Source organism: Salmo salar, chromosome 22 (assembly GCF_965601325.2).
Source record: "Salmo salar chromosome 22, fSalSal1, whole genome shotgun sequence".
In the NCBI taxonomy this organism is placed as follows: Eukaryota; Metazoa; Chordata; class Actinopteri; order Salmoniformes; family Salmonidae; genus Salmo; species Salmo salar.
Genome location: NC_138312.1, coordinates 25,818,301 through 25,843,405, shown reverse-complemented (window position 1 = coordinate 25,843,405; position 25,105 = coordinate 25,818,301). Strand labels below are relative to the sequence as shown.

The 25,105-nt window shown below is 44.2% G+C and overlaps 1 protein-coding gene across 1 annotated transcript in view; it reads left to right on the top strand.

Annotated features, from left to right (window-relative positions):
• The window catches only part of LOC106582977 (rho guanine nucleotide exchange factor 10-like protein), a 140,841-nt gene that overhangs the window by 10,460 nt on the left and 105,276 nt on the right, over positions 1 to 25,105 (top strand). Inside the window, 4 exon segments of the mRNA XM_082967444.1 lie at positions 399 to 569; positions 5,828 to 5,973; positions 6,744 to 6,916; positions 10,953 to 11,068. Of these exon segments, the coding sequence (XP_082823570.1) occupies positions 399 to 569; positions 5,828 to 5,973; positions 6,744 to 6,916; positions 10,953 to 11,068 (606 nt within the window).

Sequence of the window (25,105 nt, the reverse complement as noted above, 5' to 3'; positions counted from 1 at the left end):
GACTTCAAAAGATAAGTTGTGAATGTGAATGAGGCATTTTCCTCTTCCCTCAAACTCAGCACCCTGGAGAGGGAGTGTCTGTGTTAAACCATATATTACACAGGGAACTAAACTCAAAGCACTGAAACTCTTTTGGGACTCACACACAGAATACAAGGCCTTATTTATGCAGGTCCACAAGCACACACAGTTGCAGGTAAGCCAGACACACACACAGATCTGGGATGAACTCAATAAATACTTGGATTTTTAAAAGAAATATGAAAATGAGAACAATGTGCTTACTAGGCTCTGGGCCGTAAAAACACAGAAAACAATGCACACACACACTTACACACAAACCAACACCTCTTCACTTTATTTAGTGTTTGTTTCTCTCTTCACTGTTTCTCTGTCAGGACATGCTGAAGAACACACCTAAGGGTCACGTAGACTGCCTGCCTCTGCAGCTGGCTCTGACTGAACTAGAAATGCTGGCCGAGAAGCTGAATGAACAGAAGCGTGTGGCCAACCAAATAGCTGAGACTCAGCAGCTAGCACGCAGTGTCAGCGACCGCTCGCTCAGCAAGGTGACAGAAACACTGCAATACATATGTACGCAAGCACATGCACGCACACGCACCCCCCGACACAAGCACACACCGGCACACACAAACCGACACTGACACATACACACGCACGCACACAGAGTAATCAACCTGCTTACTGTGTGGCTCAACCCCAGAGCCCTTCCTCTACCTCCTCTGTGTTATCAGCATGAGCCAAACACCTATGCATTAGCATATATAGCCATCACTTACATTACTTTCCCAAACATTAGTCTAGGAAAGCATTTTATTTTTGAAAAATCTTTGCCCAGATATTATGTCCATTATGGCCCCTGAACAGTATCTAAACACCACGGCGTTTCTTCTCCATTACCACACTGGAATTACAGTCCAGACACTGCAAATCTGAACAAATGCATTTTTGAATAAGAGGAATTAAGGGGTAAATGAGACATTTAATTGGAAGCTATATCTCCCCGTTTCTCCTTGTCCTTCTCCCTATCATTTCCCCCCTCCTTTTCTTCTGCTATTATTTTCTTCCCTCTCCCTCTCTTTCTCTTGCTCACTTTCTCCCTCTTCCTCCCTCTCTTTGTCCCCACCTGGAGCCCATCATCTCCCTCCCTCCCTCCCTCCCTCCCTCCCTCCCTCCCTCCCTCCCTCCCTCCCTCCCTCCCTCCCTCCCTCCCTCCCTCCCTCCCTCCCTCCCTCCCTCCCTCCCTCCCTCCCTCCCTCCCTCCCTCCCTCTGTGCCTCCCTCTCTCTTTCTTTCTATTGGTCCATGGTGGTGAATTTTCCAGAGCCCTGAGATGAGCTGATTTGGCCAATCTCGTCAGCTCCACACAGAATTCCATTTACTGCGGTGAGACTGCAGAATTTCAATAGGAAGCAGTTCTCTTCCATTATCCCATAACATCCAATGAAATATTAATTATTTGTCACTAAGTATCTAAGTCAGTGGAATATGGGAGATAACACTGTGAGTGGGAACAGGCTGAGGTTTCCGTTTCAGTCTATATCTCAGACACACACTCACACAAAACAGTCACACATGCATACACACTGTTGACACTTGGGACTTTTCAGAGGGGCCTTCCATGACTTACGTCTCTCTGCCTCTGGAGGGTGCTGTAGTTCTGTGATCATAGAAGACAGGCTACTGTTTGACTAATGACTCATTTCCCAAGCCATCTGAACAAAAGCCAAGCACAGCTACTGATTCTCCACAGATATAACAATCCATTTTGTGAGATGTGATGGGATGTAGAGCACTGTGCGTTGTAAAATGGACAAAACACAGATTATTATTATTCATAAAAATGGTGTTTCTATCGAACAAACAGAAACATCAGAGTGGGACACTATCTGAGCTGCATATTTGTACTTTACCGTTAGTTCAGTCTTTTGTTTTACTGTAGTTGTAATGACTCTTTTTTTCAGAAGATTGTTTTAGAATACATAAAACTGACTGTATTGATTCAGCTGTACATAAAAAATGACTGAACCAAGTAATGCTTTCAATCAGATTACCCTTGCCATATGTACCTTAGGAAAAGTATGTCTTGTGTGTTCTCACATACTGCAGTATACAAAGACATTTCTGTGGATATTTTCATGTGTCTGTGTGTATATAGTGGCGATTTTAGCATGTAAATCTTGGTGGGGAAAAACCCCCAACACTAAACAATACATTAATTGCTCTATAACGGTGCCAAACGGTGCCAACAAACTGTTAGGGCCTACATAAAGCTGTTCCAACAGCAATGTCCCAACAAACAGTCCCAACACCTTACCACTGCTACACCTGGCTACCAGAGGAGCCTTGTCTGGCAGCGAAACAGCCTCATTTACTTCCTTTAAAAAAACAACACTGATATGGCTGACTTGCTTAAACAAATGTGGTTTCTACTGACATCTGTGATGTACAAACTATGGAATAAGTTGACGATAAGAAGCAGTCCGTAATTTCGATTAAGATATTAATGATCGAGCTAGGATGGACGTAGTCAATATAACAATTTTTTTCAGCACTTCTGAAATGTACAGCGCCAGAATTCAGAACATGGGCCGTTCTTACAGTATTCTCCCTGTACACCAAGTCAGAACCATAGGATAAATAAAGGGGGCATATAAGCAGACAATGAAGCTCTTACAATATTCAATGACTACATTTCTCTAAAACAGGCTATAGGCTACCTGTGCACTACCAAGTCAGAACAGTAGGGGAAATGATGAGCCAAAAAGGGACCAAATGATTGAGGCACATGGACTACTAACAGCTTACTACACAACATACACTTAGTATTACTTTCTTAGCTACAGTAGTATACAGTACATATCTTCCTAGCATTTTACATAATTTATGCAGCAGCATACAATACATTTTTTGACTCACCTTGTTGTGCTGTGCTCACTTGAACAGGAAGGTGGCACGGCGGTCCTTCGAGGGAAAATTTTGTCATCAAAGTCTGCCATTCTCTGGATTTATGGTGCTGGTGAACTTCTGAACTCTACAAAAAACAAGTTTGAGTCATGATGTCTGTGATCTTCAGGTCGGAGCTCTAGAAAGAGACCCGAGTTCTCGACTTGCAATTCCGAGTTAGATGACCGTTCAAAACGTATTTTCCCAGTCGGACCTCGTTTTTTAAGATTTCCCAGTTACGAGTTTACAGTTGTTTTGAGTTTGGCAGAAGTCATGCTGGATTGTTTATCCTTTTAAGCTTGGAAAAGAGACCCTTAAACCTAGACATGGGACCACACACCCACTCCACTGAATAGCAGGCTAGTGATTGCTTTGCAATGCTTGCAGTTAACCACTGATTCCTTCCAAACCACTCATTGTTGAATTTGGGATTTTCAACTTGTTGTATAATGTTTATGTCCATTGAGCACCGATACGTTTTATCTATAATTTCTCCGAATTTTTTATCTTCATATGACAAGGATTGAAAAGGATTTGCCGATAGATTGTCGACTTCATGATGATGACTGCTAGCTTGCTAAGATTTTGAAAGTATGATGTTGACATGATCAGTCCAGAGCTACTGTAGATGTACAGTAAGGGGAAAAAGTATTTGATCCCCTGCTGATTTTGTACGTTTGCCCACTGACAAAGAAATGATCAGTCTATAATTTTAATGGTAGGTTTATTTGAACAGTGAGAGACAGAATAACAACAAAAAAATCCAGAAAAACGCATGTCAAAAATGTTATAAAATGATTTGCATTTTAATGAGGGAAATAAGTATTTGACCCCTCTGCAAAACATGACTTAGTACTTGCTGGCAAAACCCTTGTTGGCAATCACAGAGGTCAGACGTTTCTTGTAGTTGGCCACCAGGTTCGCACACATCTCAGGAGGGATTTTGTCCAACTCCTCTTTGCAGATCTTCTCCATGTCATTAAGGTTTCGAGGCTGACGTTTGGCAACTCGAACCTTCAGCTCCCTCCACAGATTTTCTATGGGATTAAGGTCTGGAGACTGGCTAGGCCACTCCATCTTCTCCTTCTTGAGCCACTCCTTTGTTGCCTTGGCCGTGTGTTTTGGGTCATTGTCATGCTGGAATACCCATCCACGACCCATTTTCAATGCCCTGGCTGAGGGAAGGAGGTTCTCACCCAGGATTTGACGGTACATGGCCCCGTCCATCGTCCCTTTGATGCGGTGAAGTTGTCCTGTCCCCTTAGCAGAAAATCACCCCCAAAGCATAATGTTTCCACCTCCATGTTTGACGGTGGGGATGCTGTTTTTGGGGTCATAGGCAGCATTCCTCCTCCTCCAAACACAGCGAGTTGAGTTGATCCCAAAGAGCTCCATTTTGGTTTCATCTGACCACAACACTTTCACCCAGTTGTCCTCTGAATCATTCAGATGTTCATTGGCAAACGTCAGACAGGCATGTATATGTGCTTTCTTGAGCAGGGGGACCTTGCGGGCGATGCAGGATTTCAGTCCTTGACGGCGTAGTGTGTTACCAATTGTTTTCTTGGTGACTATGGTCCCAGCTGCCTTGAGATCATTGACAAGATCCTCCCGTGTAGTTCTGGGCTGATTCCTCACCGTTCTCATGATCATTGCAACTCCACGAGGTGATATCTTGCATGGAGCCCCAGGCCGAGGGAGATTGACAGTTCTTTTGTGTTTCTTCCATTTGCGAATAATCGCACCAACTGTTGTCACCTTTTCACCAAGCTGCTTGGCGATAGTCTTGTAGCCCATTCCAGCCTTGTGTAGGTCTACAATCTTGACCCTGACATCCTTGGAGAGCTCTTTGGTCTTGGCCATGGTGGAGAGTTTGGAATATGATTGATTGCTTCTGTGGACAGGTGTCTTTTATACAGGTAACAAACTGAGATTAGGAGCACTCCCTTTAAGAGTGTGCTCCTAATCTCAGCTCGTTGCCTGTATAAAAGAGACCTGGGAGCCAGAAATCTTTCTGATTGAGAGAAATACTTATTTCCCTCATTAAAATGCAAATCATTTTATAACATTTTTGACCTGTGTTTTTCAGGATTTTTTTGTTGTTATTCTGTCTCTTACTGTTCAAATAAACCTACCATTAAAATTATAGACTGATCATTTCTTTGTCAGTGGGCAAACGTACAAAATCAGCAGGGGATGAAATACTTTTTTCCCTCACTGTACCTTGATTTGATGTAATTTTATCTGTGACCAATGACTTTGAGCCTACTTGGATGGGCACTTCTAACGTAACTCTATGGCAGCACCCAAGTGGCTAGAATTGTCGAGCTCTACCTTTAAATTTTGCGTTGACGAAGTGTCCCCATGTGTGACAGAACACTGAGCCAATCACGGTGCAACTAGAGAACATTACCAACCCCTACGCTCCACATATTCCACTGGCTGCCCCACCACCACAGAAAGCACTGAGCTAGGCTGAAACACCTGCATTTTAGAGCTCTCATACTCAAGAAAGCAAAAAAGAGACTATGTTTGTATTCTGCTTTATTAAGTCAATAATCTATACATTCTTTTTTTTACATTGTTTGTATACTAATATGTGACACGTATTAATGCCAAAATAACATGCAAAACAGGCACACAAAACACCTGCCCTGACTGACAGGTCGCATGTGAATGTATTCTGTGTGCACTGACTGGACAAATCTCCCTTGATCTGACACTGATCCCAAATGAGACACTCACTTAACCAGTCTTTAGGCTGCCTGTTGTGCTCCTTAGCAATTGAACTGAAACCCTGGAGAATTTGCCATTTGTGATGTGCCTTTTGAGACAGTGTCCTGATTGCTCTGCCCCTTTAGCAACTGATCTCAGACCAGGGGTCTCTGGTGCTTTGTGAGACACTGATTGAGACGGTGTATGGGGAGCGAGGCCAGGTCCTGAAGTCTAAGGAGCGCAAAGTCTTCCTCTTCAACGATATCCTCATCTGTGCCAACATCAACGTCAAGTAAGTGGTGTCTCTGTAGAGTAGAGTGAGTTCTGCTAAACAGCTCTACAGTCTGAATACACAAACACCTTCCCAGCTCCACAGCAGCAGCACCACAAGGCTCAGCCTACAAAGCTTTACAGGGATATATTTAGGCAAACTGCATAGCAAAGAGCAATAGCTAATAGGCGTTCTCTAGCACTATCTGGAGGAACAGGAGCTTTATCAGCTTTAAACAAACTGCAGGCAGCTTAACTAGAGCAACAAGAGTCCTAGATCACTGACATAAAATACTTCTTGGTCCCTCTACAATTTATCCTCTATGACAGCACCATTGTTCACATCGTCTCAGAGCTAAAGGTAAACAGCAAATATTTTCCTCCATTTACAAAGCTCCTGTTTGAGACGTTCATACCTCAAAGCTCTCTTGTTCAGCCTTCAAAGTAGTTATCACCCCATGTTTCGTTCAACTTGATTCCCCTGAAGTTGACTTTGTCTGCCCTCTAGAATTTTGACAACGTGATCATAACGTTGATTGTATGCGTGATTACAGGAATATATGAATATGAAATTAACTCTGCTCATAGCCGGGGGTCCCGCTGTCTGCCGTGAACACAGCTGATCAGAAGGATTCTAATTCAGCTTCTCAGCTCTTTATGTGACAATATAAGGAGCTATACCTCAGTTCTCCTCCTGTTGGTGGTTTGGGATTAGTCCTGCTGTTAGGAAGAGAGGGATGCTGGGAGAAGCGTTGACTTGTTTGCTTGTTTTCTTCTCTTTTCAACCACCAGGGGGCCCCTTGATATCAGCAGCCTAGTACCTGTTGGTCCTAAGTACACCATGAAGTGGAGTGCCCCCCTGCTGCAGGTCCAGGTAGTGGAGGTGGGTCAGGAGGCCTCCCAGGCCAAGGAGACCCTGTTCCAACATGGAGGTGCCAAGCACCCTGGCAGTGCCTGTCCCCCAGGTTGGTAAACCTACTGAGTGATCCATCCATCGCCTCTCTATCCCTGTAGTCCAGCTAATCTCATCACTTGGCCAGACTCCTAGTCTCAGCCCCATGGTCTGACTCAGCACAGCCTTCTAATCTGTTTGCTACTGTGAACTATCCCAGTGAATTCTGGTGACGCAGCGCTGTCACTCTGATTGAGGATGTGTTTGTGAAAAGAATAGCGATGATGGTCACTTGGTTCCATTTGCCTGGGCTGTTTTTATCTGCGAGAGATACAGTGGGAAAACAGAGCTGCACCCTCCACAGTCTCATTTCACTCTCTGATAGACCACAAACATATCTAGAGTGGTGTCATCAATCTGCAGAGATTATTCCCTTCCTCTCCAGCTCCAATTAGAGAAGCAGCAGCACTAGATAGGAATCTAATGGCGAAACAGGCCTTTTTTCACCCCTCACAAAACTCTGTTGTGCGTACAGATTGGTGGAGAGATCACTGATAAATGTGCTATGGGAAGGAGGAGATACAAAGCCTTATCATGATGTAATGGAACGGCCTTTAAATATTAATGGCGCCTTTTACAGCAGCGTCTGACCGTGTCACGCTCAGTGAACAGCAACAGTTTAACAGGGATGCCAAGATTAGGTTTAGATTCTCTGAAGATTAAGCCTTAAAGTCTTAAAAGTTTACTGCATCGCTGTGGGATGATTTAAGTTGACATTAAAGGGTCTATCACCCCCTTCTCTCGCTCTCTCCTCTCTCTCTTTCTCTGTCTCTCTCTCTCGCTCTCTCTCAATTCAATTTCAATTCAAGGGGCTTTATTGGCATGGGAAACATATGTTTACGTTGCCAAAGCAAATGAAATAGATAAATAAAAGTGAAATAAACAATAAAAAGTGAACAGTAAATGTTACACTCACACAAGTTCCAAAACATTTCAAATGTCATATTATGTCTATATACAGTGTTGTAACGATGTGCAAATAGTTAAAGTAAAAAAAGGAAAATAAATAAACATAAGTACGGGTTGTATTTACAATGGTGTTTGTTCTTCAGTGGTTGCCCTTTTCTTGTAGCAACAGGTCACAAATCTTGCTGCTGTGATGGCACACTGTAGTATTTCACCCAATAGATATGGGAGTTTATCAAAATTGGATTTGTTTTTCTAATTCTTTGTGGGTCTGTGTAATCTGAGAGAAATATGTGTCTTTAATATGGTCATACATTTGGCAAGTGCAGCTCAGTTTCTACCTCATTTTGCGGGCAGAGTGCACATAGCCTGTCTTCTCTTGAGAGCCAGGTCGGCCTACAGCGACCTTTATGAATAGCAAAGCTATGCTCCCTGAGTCTGTACATAGTCAAAACGTTCTTTCATTTTGGGTCAGTCACAGTGGTCAGGCATTCTGCCAAACAGCATTCTAGTTTGTGCAGTTTTTTTGTTAATTCTTTCCAATGTGTCAAGTAATTATCTTTTGGTTTTCTCATTATTTGGCATTAATTGTGTTGCTGTCCTGGGGCTCTGTGGGGTCTGTTTGTGTTTGTGAACAGACCAGCTTGCTTAGGGGACTCTTCTCCAGGGTCATTTCTCTGTAGGTGATCGCTTTGTTATGGAAGGTTTTGGAATCGCTTCTTTTTAGGTGGTTGTAGAATTTAACAGCTCTTTTCTGGATTTTGATAATTAGCGGGAATCGGACTTATTCTGCTCTGCATGAATTATTTGGTGTTTGTCCCATCTTGTGAATCCTTGGTTGGTGAGCAGACCCCAGACCTCACAACCATAAAGGGCAATGTGTTCTATAACTGATTCAAGTATTTTTACTCAGATCTTAATTGGTATTTCAAATTTTATGCTCCTTTAGAAGGCATAGAAGGCCCTTCTTGCATTGTCTCTCAGATCGTTCACAGCTTTGTGGAAGTTACCGGTGGCGCTGATGTTTAGGCCAAGGTATGTATTGTTTTTTGTGTGCACTAGGGCAACTGTGACTAGATGGAATTTGTATTTGTGGTCCTGGCAACTGGACCATTTTTGGAACACCATTATTTTTGTCTTACTGAGATTTACTGTCAGGGCCCAGGTCTGACAGAATCTGTGCAGAGGATCTAGGTGCTGCTGTAGGCCCTCCTTGGTTGGGGACAGAAGTACCAGATCATCAGTAGACATTTGACTTCAGATTCTCTCTCTTTCGCTCGCTCTTTCACTTGCTATTTTGCTCTCTCGCTCTCTTTCGCTCCACATCTATTTATAGTTACCTGTCCCCTGTGGGGGGGGGGGGGGGTCCGGCCTAAATCCCACACTCCCACGGCTTGGCGAGAAATGGGCTCATTTTTCATCTCCTGCAGGCCCTGATGCCCTTCCTTATTGATGGAGAAGGCTGGCCTTCTGGGAACTGTTTTGTATCCCCACTGTGTCTGGTCTTGTGCCATCCCCATGTACCCACACACAGGCTTACCTTCTCCCTGCCACCATTACAGAGTTTTTTATACTGATACTGACACGAGACTGCAATGCACAGCAATGCTACACTGAATCTATGCTTCATCTACATGCAGTGAGCTGGTGTCCAGGTTTGGATGGGGATTAGTCTATGGCTTTGGTGCAGATTTGATATATTGGGGATTTGGAAGCAGTGGCTGCTGTAAATTCCCTCAGGTTAGTTCCCAGAGCTGGATGCAGCACCAGCTGGACTATATGCTGAGGATGAAGATTCCTGCTGGCTGTTGTTACATGAAGCGGCTGCCTCTGGGAGGAAGGGCAGGGGCCCCTGTGGGCTCAGCCCTGCCTTGCTGCTTCGTGCCTGGCGGCCAGTGTGATTGACCGTGTCTGAGTGTGAAAACCAATCCCGCCACACCAACGGGATTACGCTGGATTACAACTCAGCACATTCACCTCTGGGGCTGGGGCCAACTCTAGGCAGGCGGGGACACAGCGGACCTGTGTGCCAGCGAATCCCAAAGCCCCACAGCTACAGGGAAGCCATTGTTTACAGAGACTCGCGGCAGGCACACCTCTTTATATTCAGATGTGTCTGCTATTGATCGTGTCTCACAGATGTCAGATGTCTATGCCCGTCCATGTGAGAGATCCCATTAAATCAGTGAAGGCTGGTGGGAGTAGTTACAGGAGGATGGGCTCATTGTAATGGCTGGAATGGAATGAATGGAGCGGAGTTCAACGTGGTTTCCATATAGTTGCGTTCGATACCGTTCCATTTATTCCATTCCAGCCATTACAATGAGCCCGTCCTCCTATAGCTCCGCTCGCCAGCCTCCTCTGCACTAAAGGCTTAAAGGTTACAAAGGCTCTCTTAAGAGAACAATACCTGCCTCTCTCCACTCTCTGACTATTTGTCGATACAGCCACACAGCCACCCCCTGGCTTTACACAGCCACTAGATTCCCACAAAGGGCCATGCTTCAGTTACCTGCCTTGTGCCAAAGCCGGACTGCTACTTGATTATGTGGTTGTGATGACAGCACAGGACAAGGCTACAGCTACATCTTGCTGCAACATTGAATTGTGTTGTGCTCCTGGAGCCTTGTGTAGAGATGTGGACCAGGGCATTAGGGAGGGAGGATGGCAGTGAGAGGTAGAGCTATTGATTCCCTGAGGTTGGAGAGGTAGACTTTAAAGAGTGTGCTTCAAAATCGATTGGTGAATCTCACATCTAATGAGACACCTGCATTCCTTTTGTTTGGGAAAAGGGCATCATATAGCTCCAAATGGCCTCTCTCTATCTGCTTTTTAGTTATGCATTCAGACTCCCGACATCATTCAGACTGTTCAACAAATAACGGTGGTGATCGATCCATCACACATTGAACTCCTTTCTTAGTGGAACGAGAGTTTCAACAAGTGCACGTTTTCTTTATCACTTCCACTAGTTATTGTAGTTCAGGAAAGTTTCGAAATGCAGTTCCATTTGGGGATTGTTGTTTGACCTTGAGATGATTCATGATGTCTTCAGGAGCATTGATGTGTGTGACATGTTAACTGGTGTAACCTGTTGATGTGTGCACTGTAGTGTGACAGGCTGTGTTGTGTGTTGACCACAGGGAAAGTGATCCTGGGTCCTCCACGGCTTTACCAGGAACTCCAGGACCTGCAGCACGACATGTCTGTGCTGGAGGAGGTCACATTACTGGTGGGAACACTACAGGGGACATACCAGGTACACCCCACCCCACTACTTACTATATAACAATATCCCACCCCACTACTTACTATATAGCAACACCCCACCCCACTACTTACTAGATAACAATATCCCATCCCACTACTTACTATATAGCAACACCCCACCCCACTACTTACTATATAGCAACACCCCACCCCACTACTTACTATATAGCAACACCCCAACCCACTACTTACTATATAGCAACACCCCAACCCACTACTTACTATATAGCAACACCCCACCCCACTACTTACAAGATAACAATATCCCACCCCACTACTTACTATATAGCAACACCCCACCCAACTACTTACTATATAACAACACCCCACCCCACTACTTACTAGATAACAATATCCCACCCCACTACTTACTATATAGCAACACCCCACTACTTACTAGATAACAATATCCCACCCCACTACTTACTATATAGCAAAACCCAACCCCACTACTTACTATATAGCAACACCCCACTACTTACTAGATAACAATATCCCACCCCACTACTTACTGTATAACAACACCCCACCCCACTACTTACTATATAGCAACACCCCACTACTTACTAGATAACAATATCCCACCCCACTACTTACAATATAACACCACCCCACCACTTACTATATAGCAACACCCCACCCCACTACTTACTATATAACACCACCCCACCCCACTACTTACTATATAGCACCACCCCACCCAACTACTTACTAGATAACAACACCCCACCCCACTACTTACTAGATAACAATATCCCACCCACTACTTACTATACAGCAACACCCCACCCCACTACTTACTATATAGCAACACCCCACCCCACTACTTACTATATAGCACCACCCCACCCCACTACTTACTAGATAACAATATCCCACCCCACTACTTACTATATAACAACACCCCACCCCACCACTTACTATATAGCAACACCCCACCCCACTACTTACTATATAGCAACACCCCACCCCACTACTTACTATATAGCAACAACCCACTACTTACTATATAGCAACACCCCACCCCACTACTTACTATATAGCAACAACCCACTACTTACTATATAGCAACACCCCACCCCACTACTTACTATATAACACCACCCCACCCCACTACTTACTATATAACAACACCCCACCCCACCACTTACTATATAGCAACACCCCACCCCACTACTTACAAGATAACAATATCCCACCCCACTACTTACTATATAGCAACACCCCACTCCTTACTAGATAACAATATCCCACCCCACTACTTACTATATAGCAAAACCCCACCCCACTACTTACTATATAGCAACACCCCACTACTTACTAGATAACAATATCCCACCCCCACTACTTACTATATAACAACACCCCACACCACTACTTACAATATAACACCATCCCACCACTTACTATATAGCAACACCCCACCCCACTACTTACTATATAGCAACACCCCACCCCACTACTTACTAGATAACAATATCCCACCCCACTACTTACTAGATAACAATATCCCACCCCACTACTTACTATATAGCAACACCCCACCCCACTACTTACTATATAACACCACCCCACCCCACTACTTACTATATAGCATCACCCCACCCCACTACTTACTAGATAACAATATCCCACCCCACTACTTACTATATAACAACACCCCACCCCACCACTTACTATATAGCAACACCCCACCCCACCCCACTACTTACTATATAGCAACACCCCACCCCACTACTTACTATATAGCAACACCCCACCCCACTACTTACTATATAGCAACACCCCACCCCACTACTTACTATATAACACCACCCCACCCCACTACTTACTATATAACAACACCCCACCCCACCACTTACTATATAGCAACACCCCACCCCACTACTTACAAGATAACAATATCCCACCCCACTACTTACTATATAGCAACACCCCACCCCACTACCTACTATATAACAACACCCCACCCCACTACTTACTAGATAACAATATCCCACCCCACTACTTACTATATAGCAACACCCCACTACTTACTAGATAACAATATCCCACCCCACTACTTACTATATAGCAACACCCCACCCCACTACTTACTATATAGCAACACCCCACCCCACTACTTACTATATAGCAACACCCCACCCCACTACTTACTATATAGCAACACCCCACTACATACTAGATAACAATATCCCACCCCACTACTTACTATACAGCAACACCCCACCCCACTACTTACTATATAGCAACAACCCACTATTTACTATATTGCAACACCCCACCCCACTACTTACTATATAGCAACACCCCACCCCACTACTTACTATATAACACCACCCCACCCCACTACTTACTATATAACAACACCCCACCCCACCACTTACTATATAGCAACACCCCACCCCACTAATTACTATATTGCAACATCCCACCCCACTACTTATTATATAACAACACCCCACCCCACTACTTATTATATAACAACACCCCACATCACTACTTACTATATAACAACACCCCACCCCACTACTTACTATATAGCAACACCCCACCCCACTACTTACTATATAACAACACCCCACCCCACTACTTATTATATAACAACACCCCAACCCACTACTTACTATATAGCAACACCCCACCCCACTACTTACTATATAGCAACAACCCACTATTTACTATATTGCAACACCCCACCCCACTACTTACTATATAGCAACACCCCACCCCACTACTTACTATATAACACCACCCCACCCCACTACTTACTATATAGCACCACCCCACCCCACTACTTACTAGATAACAATATCCCACCCCACTACTTACTATATAACAACACCCCACCCCACCACTTACTATATAGCAACACCCCACCCCACTACTTACTATATAGCAACACCCCACCCCACTACTTACTAGATAACAATATCCCACCCCACTACTTACTATATAACAACACCCCACCCCACCACTTACTATATAGCAACACCCCACCCCACTACTTACTATATAGCAACACCCCACCCCACTACTTACTATATAGCAACAACCCACCCCACTACTTACTAGATAACTATATCCCACCCCACTACTTACTATATAGCAACACCCCACTCCTTACTAGATAACGATATCCCACCCCACTACTTACTATATAGCAAAACCCCACCCCACTACTTACTATATAGCAACACCCCACTACTTACTAGATAACAATATCCCACCCCACTACTCACTATATAACAACACCACACCCCACTACTTACTATATAGCAACACCCCACTACTTACTAGATAACAATATCCCACCCCACTACTTACAATATAACACCACCCCACCACTTACTATATAGCAACACCCCACCCCACTACTTACTATATAGCAACACCCCACCCCACTACTTACTAGATAACAATATCCCACCCCACTACTTACTAGATAACAATATCCCACCCCACTACTTACTATATAGCAACACCCCACCCCACTACTTACTATATAGCACCACCCACCCCACTACTTACTAGATAACAATATCCCACCCACTACTTACTATATAACAACACCCCACCCCACCACTTACTATATAGCAACACCCCACCCCACTACTTATTATATAACAACACCCCACCCCACTACTTACTATATAGCACCACCCCACCCCACTACTTACTAGATAACAATATCCCACCCCACTACTTACTATATAACAACACCCCACCCCACCACTTACTATATAGCAACACCCCACCCCACTACTTACTATATAGCAACACCCCACCCCACTACTTACTAGATAACAATATCCCACCCCACTACTTACTATATAACAACACCCCACCCCACCACTTACTATATAGCAACACCCCACCCCACTACTTACTATATAGCAACACCCCACCCCACTACTTACTATATAGCAACAACCCACCCCACTACTTACTAGATAACTATATCCCACCCCACTACTTACTATATAGCAACACCCCACTCCTTACTAGATAACGATATCCCACCCCACTACTTACTATATAGCAAAACCCCACCCCACTACTTACTATATAGCAACACCCCACTACTTACTAGATAACAATATCCCACCCCACTACTCACTATATAACAACACCACACCCCACTACTTACTATATAGCAACACCCCACTACTTACTAGATAACAATATCCCACCCCACTACTTACAATATAACACCACCCCACCACTTACTATATAGCAACACCCCACCCCACTACTTACTATATAGCAACACCCCACCCCACTACTTACTAGATAACAATATCCCACCCCACTACTTACTATATAGCAACACCCCACCCCACTACTTACTATATAGCACCACCCCACCCCACTACTTACTAGATAACAATATCCCACCCACTACTTACTATATAACAACACCCCACCCCACCACTTACTATATAGCAACACCCCACCCCACTACTTACTATATAACACCACCCCACCCCACTACTTACTATATAGCACCACACCACCCCACTACTTACTAGATAACAATATCCCACCCCACTACTTACTATATAAAAACACCCCACCCCACCACTTACTATATAGCAACACCCCACCCCACCCCACTACTTACTATATAGCAACACTCCACCCCACTACTTACTATATAGCAACACCCCACCCCACTATTTACTATATAGCAACACCCCACCCCACTACTTACTATATAACACCACCCCACCCCACTACTTACTATATAACAACACCCCACCCCACCACTTACTATATAGCAACACCCCACCCCACTACTTACAAGATAACAATATCCCACCCCACTACTTACTATATAGCAACACCCCACCCCACTACCTACTATATAACAACACCCCACCCCACTACTTACTAGATAACAATATCCCACCCCACTACTTACTATATAGCAACACCCCACTACTTACTAGATAACAATATCCCACCCCACTACTTACTATATAGCAACACCCCACCCCACTACTTACTATATAGCAACACCCCACCCCACTACTTACTATATAGCAACACCCCACCCCACTACTTACTATATAGCAACACCCCACTACATACTAGATAACAATATCCCACCCCACTACTTACTATACAGCAACACCCCACCCCACTACTTACTATATAGCAACAACCCACTATTTACTATATTGCAACACCCCACCCCACTACTTACTATATAGCAACACCCCACCCCACTACTTACTATATAACACCACCCCACCCCACTACTTACTATATAACAACACCCCACCCCACCACTTACTATATAGCAACACCCCACCCCACTAATTACTATATTGCAACATCCCACCCCACTACTTATTATATAACAACACCCCACCCCACTACTTATTATATAACAACACCCCACATCACTACTTACTACATAACAACACCCCACCCCACTACTTACTATATAGCAACACCCCACCCCACTACTTACTATATAACAACACCCCACCCCACTACTTATTATATAACAACACCCCACCCCACTACTTACTATATAACACCACCCCACCCCACTACTTACTATATAGCACCACCCCACCCCACTACTTACTAGATAACAATATCCCACCCCACTACTTACTATATAACAACACCCCACCCCACCACTTACTATATAGCAACACCCCACCCCACTACTTACTATATAGCAACACCCCACCCCACTACTTACTAGATAACAATATCCCACCCCACTACTTACTATATAACAACACCCCACCCCACCACTTACTATATAGCAACACCCCACCCCACCACTTACTATATAGCAACACCCCACACCACTACTTACTATATAGCAACACCCCACCCCACTACTTACTATATAGCAACAACCCACCCCACTACTTACTAGATAACTATATCCCACCCCACTACTTACTATATAGCAACACCCCACTACTTACTAGATAACAATATCCCACCCCACTACTTACTATATAACAACACCCCACCCCACTACTTACTATATAGCAACACCCCACTACTTACTAGATAACAATATCCCACCCCACTACTTACAATATAACACCACCCCACCACTTACTATATAGCAACACCCCACCCCACTACTTACTAGATAACAATATCCCACCCCACTACTTACTAGATAACAATATCCCACCCCACTACTTACTATATAGCAACACCCCACCCCACTACTTACTATATAACACCACCCCACCCCACTACTTACTATATAGCACCACCCCACCCCACTACTTACTAGATAACAATATCCCACCCACTACTTACTATATAACAACACCCCACCCCACCACTTACTATATAGCAACACCCCACCCCACTACTTACTATATAGCAACACCCCACCCCACTACTTACTAAATAGCAACACCCCACCCCACTACTTACTATATAGCAACACCCCACCCCACTACTTACTATATAACACCACCCCACCCCACTACTTATTATATAACAACACCCCACCCCACTACTTACAAGATAACAATATCCCACCCCACTACTTACTATATAGCAACACCCCACCCCACTACCCTACTATATAACAACACCCCACCCCACTACTTACTAGATAACAATATCCCACCCCACTACTTACTATATAGCAACACCCCACTACATACTAGATAACAATATCCCACCCCACTACTTACTATACAGCAACACCCCACCCCACTACTTACTATATAGCAACAACCCACTATTTACTATATTGCAACACCCCACCCCACTACTTACTATATAGCAACACCCCACCCCACTACTTACTATATAGCAACACCCCACCCCACTATTTACTATATAGCAACACCCCACCCCACTACTTACTATATAACACCACCCCACCCCACTACTTACTATATAACAACACCCCACCCCACCACTTACTATATAGCAACACCCCACCCCACTACTTACAAGATAACAATATCCCACCCCACTACTTACTATATAGCAACACCCCACCCCACTACCTACTATATAACAACACCCCACCCCACTACTTACTAGATAACAATATCCCACCCCACTACTTACTATATAGCAACACCCCACTACTTACTAGATAACAATATCCCACCCCACTACTTACTATATAGCAACACCCCACCCCACTACTTACTATATAGCAACACCCCACCCCACTACTTACTATATAGCAACACCCCACCCCACTACTTACTATATAGCAACACCCCACTACATACTAGATAACAATATCCCACCCCACTACTTACTATACAGCAACACCCCACCCCACTACTTACTATATAGCAACAACCCACTATTTACTATATTGCAACACCCCACCCCACTACTTACTATATAGCAACACCCCACCCCACTACTTATTATATAACAACACCCCACATCACTACTTACTACATAACAACACCCCACCCCACTACTTACTATATAGCAACACCCCACCCCACTACTTACTATATAACAACACCCCACCCCACTACTTATTATATAACAACACCCCACCCCACTACTTACTATATAACACCACCCCACCCCACTACTTACTATATAGCACCACCCCACCCCACTACTTACTAGATAACAATATCCCACCCCACTACTTACTATATAACAACACCCCACCCCACCACTTACTATATAGCAACACCCCACCCCACTACTTACTATATAGCAACACCCCACCCCACTACTTACTAGATAACAATATCCCACCCCACTACTTACTATATAACAACACCCCACCCCACCACTTACTATATAGCAACACCCCACCCCACCACTTACTATATAGCAACACCCCACACCACTACTTACTATATAGCAACACCCCACCCCACTACTTACTATATAGCAACAACCCACCCCACTACTTACTAGATAACTATATCCCACCCCACTACTTACTATATAGCAACACCCCACTACTTACTAGATAACAATATCCCACCCCACTACTTACTATATAACAACACCCCACCCCACTACTTACTATATAGCAACACCCCACTACTTACTAGATAACAATATCCCACCCCACTACTTACAATATAACACCACCCCACCACTTACTATATAGCAACACCCCACCCCACTACTTACTAGATAACAATATCCCACCCCACTACTTACTAGATAACAATATCCCACCCCACTACTTACTAGATAACAATATCCCACCCCACTACTTACTATATAGCAACACCCCACCCCACTACTTACTATATAACACCACCCCACCCCACTACTTACTATATAGCACCACCCCACCCCACTACTTACTAGATAACAATATCCCACCCACTACTTACTATATAACAACACCCCACCCCACCACTTACTATATAGCAACACCCCACCCCACTACTTACTATATAGCAACACCCCACCCCACTACTTACTAAATAGCAACACCCCACCCCACTACTTACTATATAGCAACACCCCACCCCACTACTTACTATATAACACCACCCCACCCCACTACTTATTATATAACAACACCCCACCCCACTACTTACAAGATAACAATATCCCACCCCACTACTTACTATATAGCAACACCCCACCCCACTACCCTACTATATAACAACACCCCACCCCACTACTTACTAGATAACAATATCCCACCCCACTACTTACTATATAGCAACACCCCACTACATACTAGATAACAATATCCCACCCCACTACTTACTATACAGCAACACCCCACCCCACTACTTACTATATAGCAACAACCCACTATTTACTATATTGCAACACCCCACCCCACTACTTACTATATAGCAACACCCCACCCCACTACTTACTATATAGCAACACCCCACCCCACTACTTACTATATAACACCACCCCAACCCACTACTTACTATATAACAACACCCCACCCCACCACTTACTATATAGCAACACCCCACCCCACTACTTACTATATTGCAACATCCCACCCCACTACGTATTATATAACAACACCCCAGCCCACTACTTATTATATAACAACACCCCACCCCACTACTTATTATATAACAACACCCCACCCCACTAGTTATTATATAACAACACCCCACCCCACTACTTATTATATAACAACACCCCACCCCACTACTTACTATATAGCAACACCCCACCCCACTACTTGCTATATAACAACACCCCACGCCACTACTTACTATATAGCAACACCCCACCCCACTACTTACTATATAGCAACACCCCACCCCACTACTTACTATATAACAACACCCCACCCCACTACTTACTATATAGCAACACCCCACCCCACTACTTACTATATAGCAACACCCCACCCCACTACTTACTATATAACACCACCCCACCCCACTACTTACTATATAACAACACCCCACCCCACCACTTACTATATAGCAACACCCCACCCCACTACTTACTATATTGCAACATCCCACCCCACTACGTATTATATAACAACACCCCACCCCACTACTTATTATATAACAACACCCCACCCCACTACTTATTATATAACAACACCCCACCCCACTACTTATTATATGGCAACACCCCACCCCACTACTTACTATATAGCAACACCCCACCCCACTACTTACTATATAGCAACACCCCATCCCACTACTTACTATATAGCAACACCCCACCCCACTACTTATTATATAACAACACCCCACCCCACTACTTATTATATGGCAACACCCCACCCCACTACTTACTATATAGCAACACCCCACCCCACTACTTACTATATAACAACACCCCACCCCACTACTTATTATATAACAACACCCCACCCCACTACTTATTATATGGCAACACCCCACCCCACTACTTACTATATAGCAACACCCCACCCCACTACTTACTATATAGCAACACCCCGTCCCACTACTTACTATATAGCAACACCCCACCCCACTACTTACTATATAGCAACACCCCACCCCACTTCTTACTATATAACAACACCCCACCCCACTACTTACTATATAGCAACACCCCACCCCACTTCTTACTATATAGCAACAACCCACTACTTACTATATAGCCACACCCCACCCCACTACTTACTATATAGCAACACCCCACCCCACTACTTACTATATAACACCACCCCACCCCACTACTTACTATATAACAACACCCCACCCCACCACTTACTATATAGCAACACCCCACCCCACTACTTACTATATTGCAACATCCCACCCCACTACGTATTATATAACAACACCCCACCCCACTACTTATTATATAACAACACCCCACCCCACTACTTATTATATGGCAACACCCCACCCCACTACTTACTATATAGCAACACCCCACCCCACTACTTACTATATAGCAACACCCCACCCCACTACTTACTATATAACAACACCCCACCCCACTACTTACTATATAGCAACACCCCACCCCACTTCTTACTATATAGCAACACCCCACCCCACTACTTACTATATAGCAACACCCCACCCCACTACTTACTATATAACAACACCTCACCCCACTACTTACTATATAGCAACACCCCACCCCACTACTTACTATATAGCAACACCCCACCCCACTACTTACTATATAACAACACCTCACCCCACTACTTACTATATAGCAACACCCCACCCCACCACTTACTATATAGCAACACCCCACCCCACTTCTTACTATATAGCAACACCCCAACCCACTGCTTACTATATAGCAACACCTCACCCAACTTCTTACTATATAGCAACACCCCAACCCACTACTTACTATATAGCAACACCCCTAACCACTACTTACTATATAGCAACACCCCACCCCACTACTTACTATATAGCAACAACCCACCCCACTACTTACTAGATAACTATATCCCACCCCACTACTTACTATATAGCAACACCCCACTACTTACTAGATAACAATATCCCACCCCACTACTTACTATATAACAACACCCCACCCCACTACTTACTATATAGCAACACCCCACTACTTACTAGATAACAATATCCCACCCCACTACTTACAATATAACACCACCCCACCACTTACTATATAGCAACACCCCACCCCACTACTTACTAGATAACAATATCCCACCCCACTACTTACTAGATAACAATATCCCACCCCACTACTTACTATATAGCAACACCCCACCCCACTACTTACTATATAACACCACCCCACCCCACTACTTACTATATAGCACCACCCCACCCCACTACTTACTAGATAACAATATCCCACCCACTACTTACTATATAACAACACCCCACCCCACCACTTACTATATAGCAACACCCCACCCCACTACTTACTATATAGCAACACCCCACCCCACTACTTACTAAATAGCAACACCCCACCCCACTACTTACTATATAGCAACACCCCACCCCACTACTTACTATATAACACCACCCCACCCCACTACTTATTATATAACAACACCCCACCCCACTACTTACAAGATAACAATATCCCACCCCACTACTTACTATATAGCAACACCCCACCCCACTACCCTACTATATAACAACACCCCACCCCACTACTTACTAGATAACAATATCCCACCCCACTACTTACTATATAGCAACACCCCACTACATACTAGATAACAATATCCCACCCCACTACTTACTATACAGCAACACCCCACCCCACTACTTACTATATAGCAACAACCCACTATTTACTATATTGCAACACCCCACCCCACTACTTACTATATAGCAACACCCCACCCCACTACTTACTATATAGCAACACCCCACCCCACTATTTACTATATAGCAACACCCCACCCCACTACTTACTATATAACACCACCCCACCCCACTACTTACTATATAACAACACCCCACCCCACCACTTACTATATAGCAACACCCCACCCCACTACTTACAAGATAACAATATCCCACCCCACTACTTACTATATAGCAACACCCCACCCCACTACCTACTATATAACAACACCCCACCCCACTACTTACTAGATAACAATATCCCACCCCACTACTTACTATATAGCAACACCCCACTACTTACTAGATAACAATATCCCACCCCACTACTTACTATATAGCAACACCCCACCCCACTACTTACTATATAGCAACACCCCACCCCACTACTTACTATATAGCAACACCCCACCCCACTACTTACTATATAGCAACACCCCACTACATACTAGATAACAATATCCCACCCCACTACTTACTATACAGCAACACCCCACCCCACTACTTACTATATAGCAACAACCCACTATTTACTATATTGCAACACCCCACCCCACTACTTACTATATAGCAACACCCCACCCCACTACTTATTATATAACAACACCCCACATCACTACTTACTACATAACAACACCCCACCCCACTACTTACTATATAGCAACACCCCACCCCACTACTTACTATATAACAACACCCCACCCCACTACCTATTATATAACAACACCCCACCCCACTACTTACTATATAACACCACCCCACCCCACTACTTACTATATAGCACCACCCCACCCCACTACTTACTAGATAACAATATCCCACCCCACTACTTACTATATAACAACACCCCACCCCACCACTTACTATATAGCAACACCCCACCCCACTACTTACTATATAGCAACACCCCACCCCACTACTTACTAGATAACAATATCCCACCCCACTACTTACTATATAACAACACCCCACCCCACCACTTACTATATAGCAACACCCCACCCCACCACTTACTATATAGCAACACCCCACACCACTACTTACTATATAGCAACACCCCACCCCACTACTTACTATATAGCAACAACCCACCCCACTACTTACTAGATAACTATATCCCACCCCACTACTTACTATATAGCAACACCCCACTACTTACTAGATAACAATATCCCACCCCACTACTTACTATATAACAACACCCCACCCCACTACTTACTATATAGCAACACCCCACTACTTACTAGATAACAATATCCCACCCCACTACTTACAATATAACACCACCCCACCACTTACTATATAGCAACACCCCACCCCACTACTTACTAGATAACAATATCCCACCCCACTACTTACTAGATAACAATATCCCACCCCACTACTTACTAGATAACAATATCCCACCCCACTACTTACTATATAGCAACACCCCACCCCACTACTTACTATATAACACCACCCCACCCCACTACTTACTATATAGCACCACCCCACCCCACTACTTACTAGATAACAATATCCCACCCACTACTTACTATATAACAACACCCCACCCCACCACTTACTATATAGCAACACCCCACCCCACTACTTACTATATAGCAACACCCCACCCCACTACTTACTAAATAGCAACACCCCACCCCACTACTTACTATATAGCAACACCCCACCCCACTACTTACTATATAACACCACCCCACCCCACTACTTATTATATAACAACACCCCACCCCACTACTTACAAGATAACAATATCCCACCCCACTACTTACTATATAGCAACACCCCACCCCACTACCCTACTATATAACAACACCCCACCCCACTACTTACTAGATAACAATATCCCACCCCACTACTTACTATATAGCAACACCCCACTACATACTAGATAACAATATCCCACCCCACTACTTACTATACAGCAACACCCCACCCCACTACTTACTATATAGCAACAACCCACTATTTACTATATTGCAACACCCCACCCCACTACTTACTATATAGCAACACCCCACCCCACTACTTACTATATAGCAACACCCCACCCCACTACTTACTATATAACACCACCCCAACCCACTACTTACTATATAACAACACCCCACCCCACCACTTACTATATAGCAACACCCCACCCCACTACTTACTATATTGCAACATCCCACCCCACTACGTATTATATAACAACACCCCAGCCCACTACTTATTATATAACAACACCCCACCCCACTTCTTACTATATAACAACA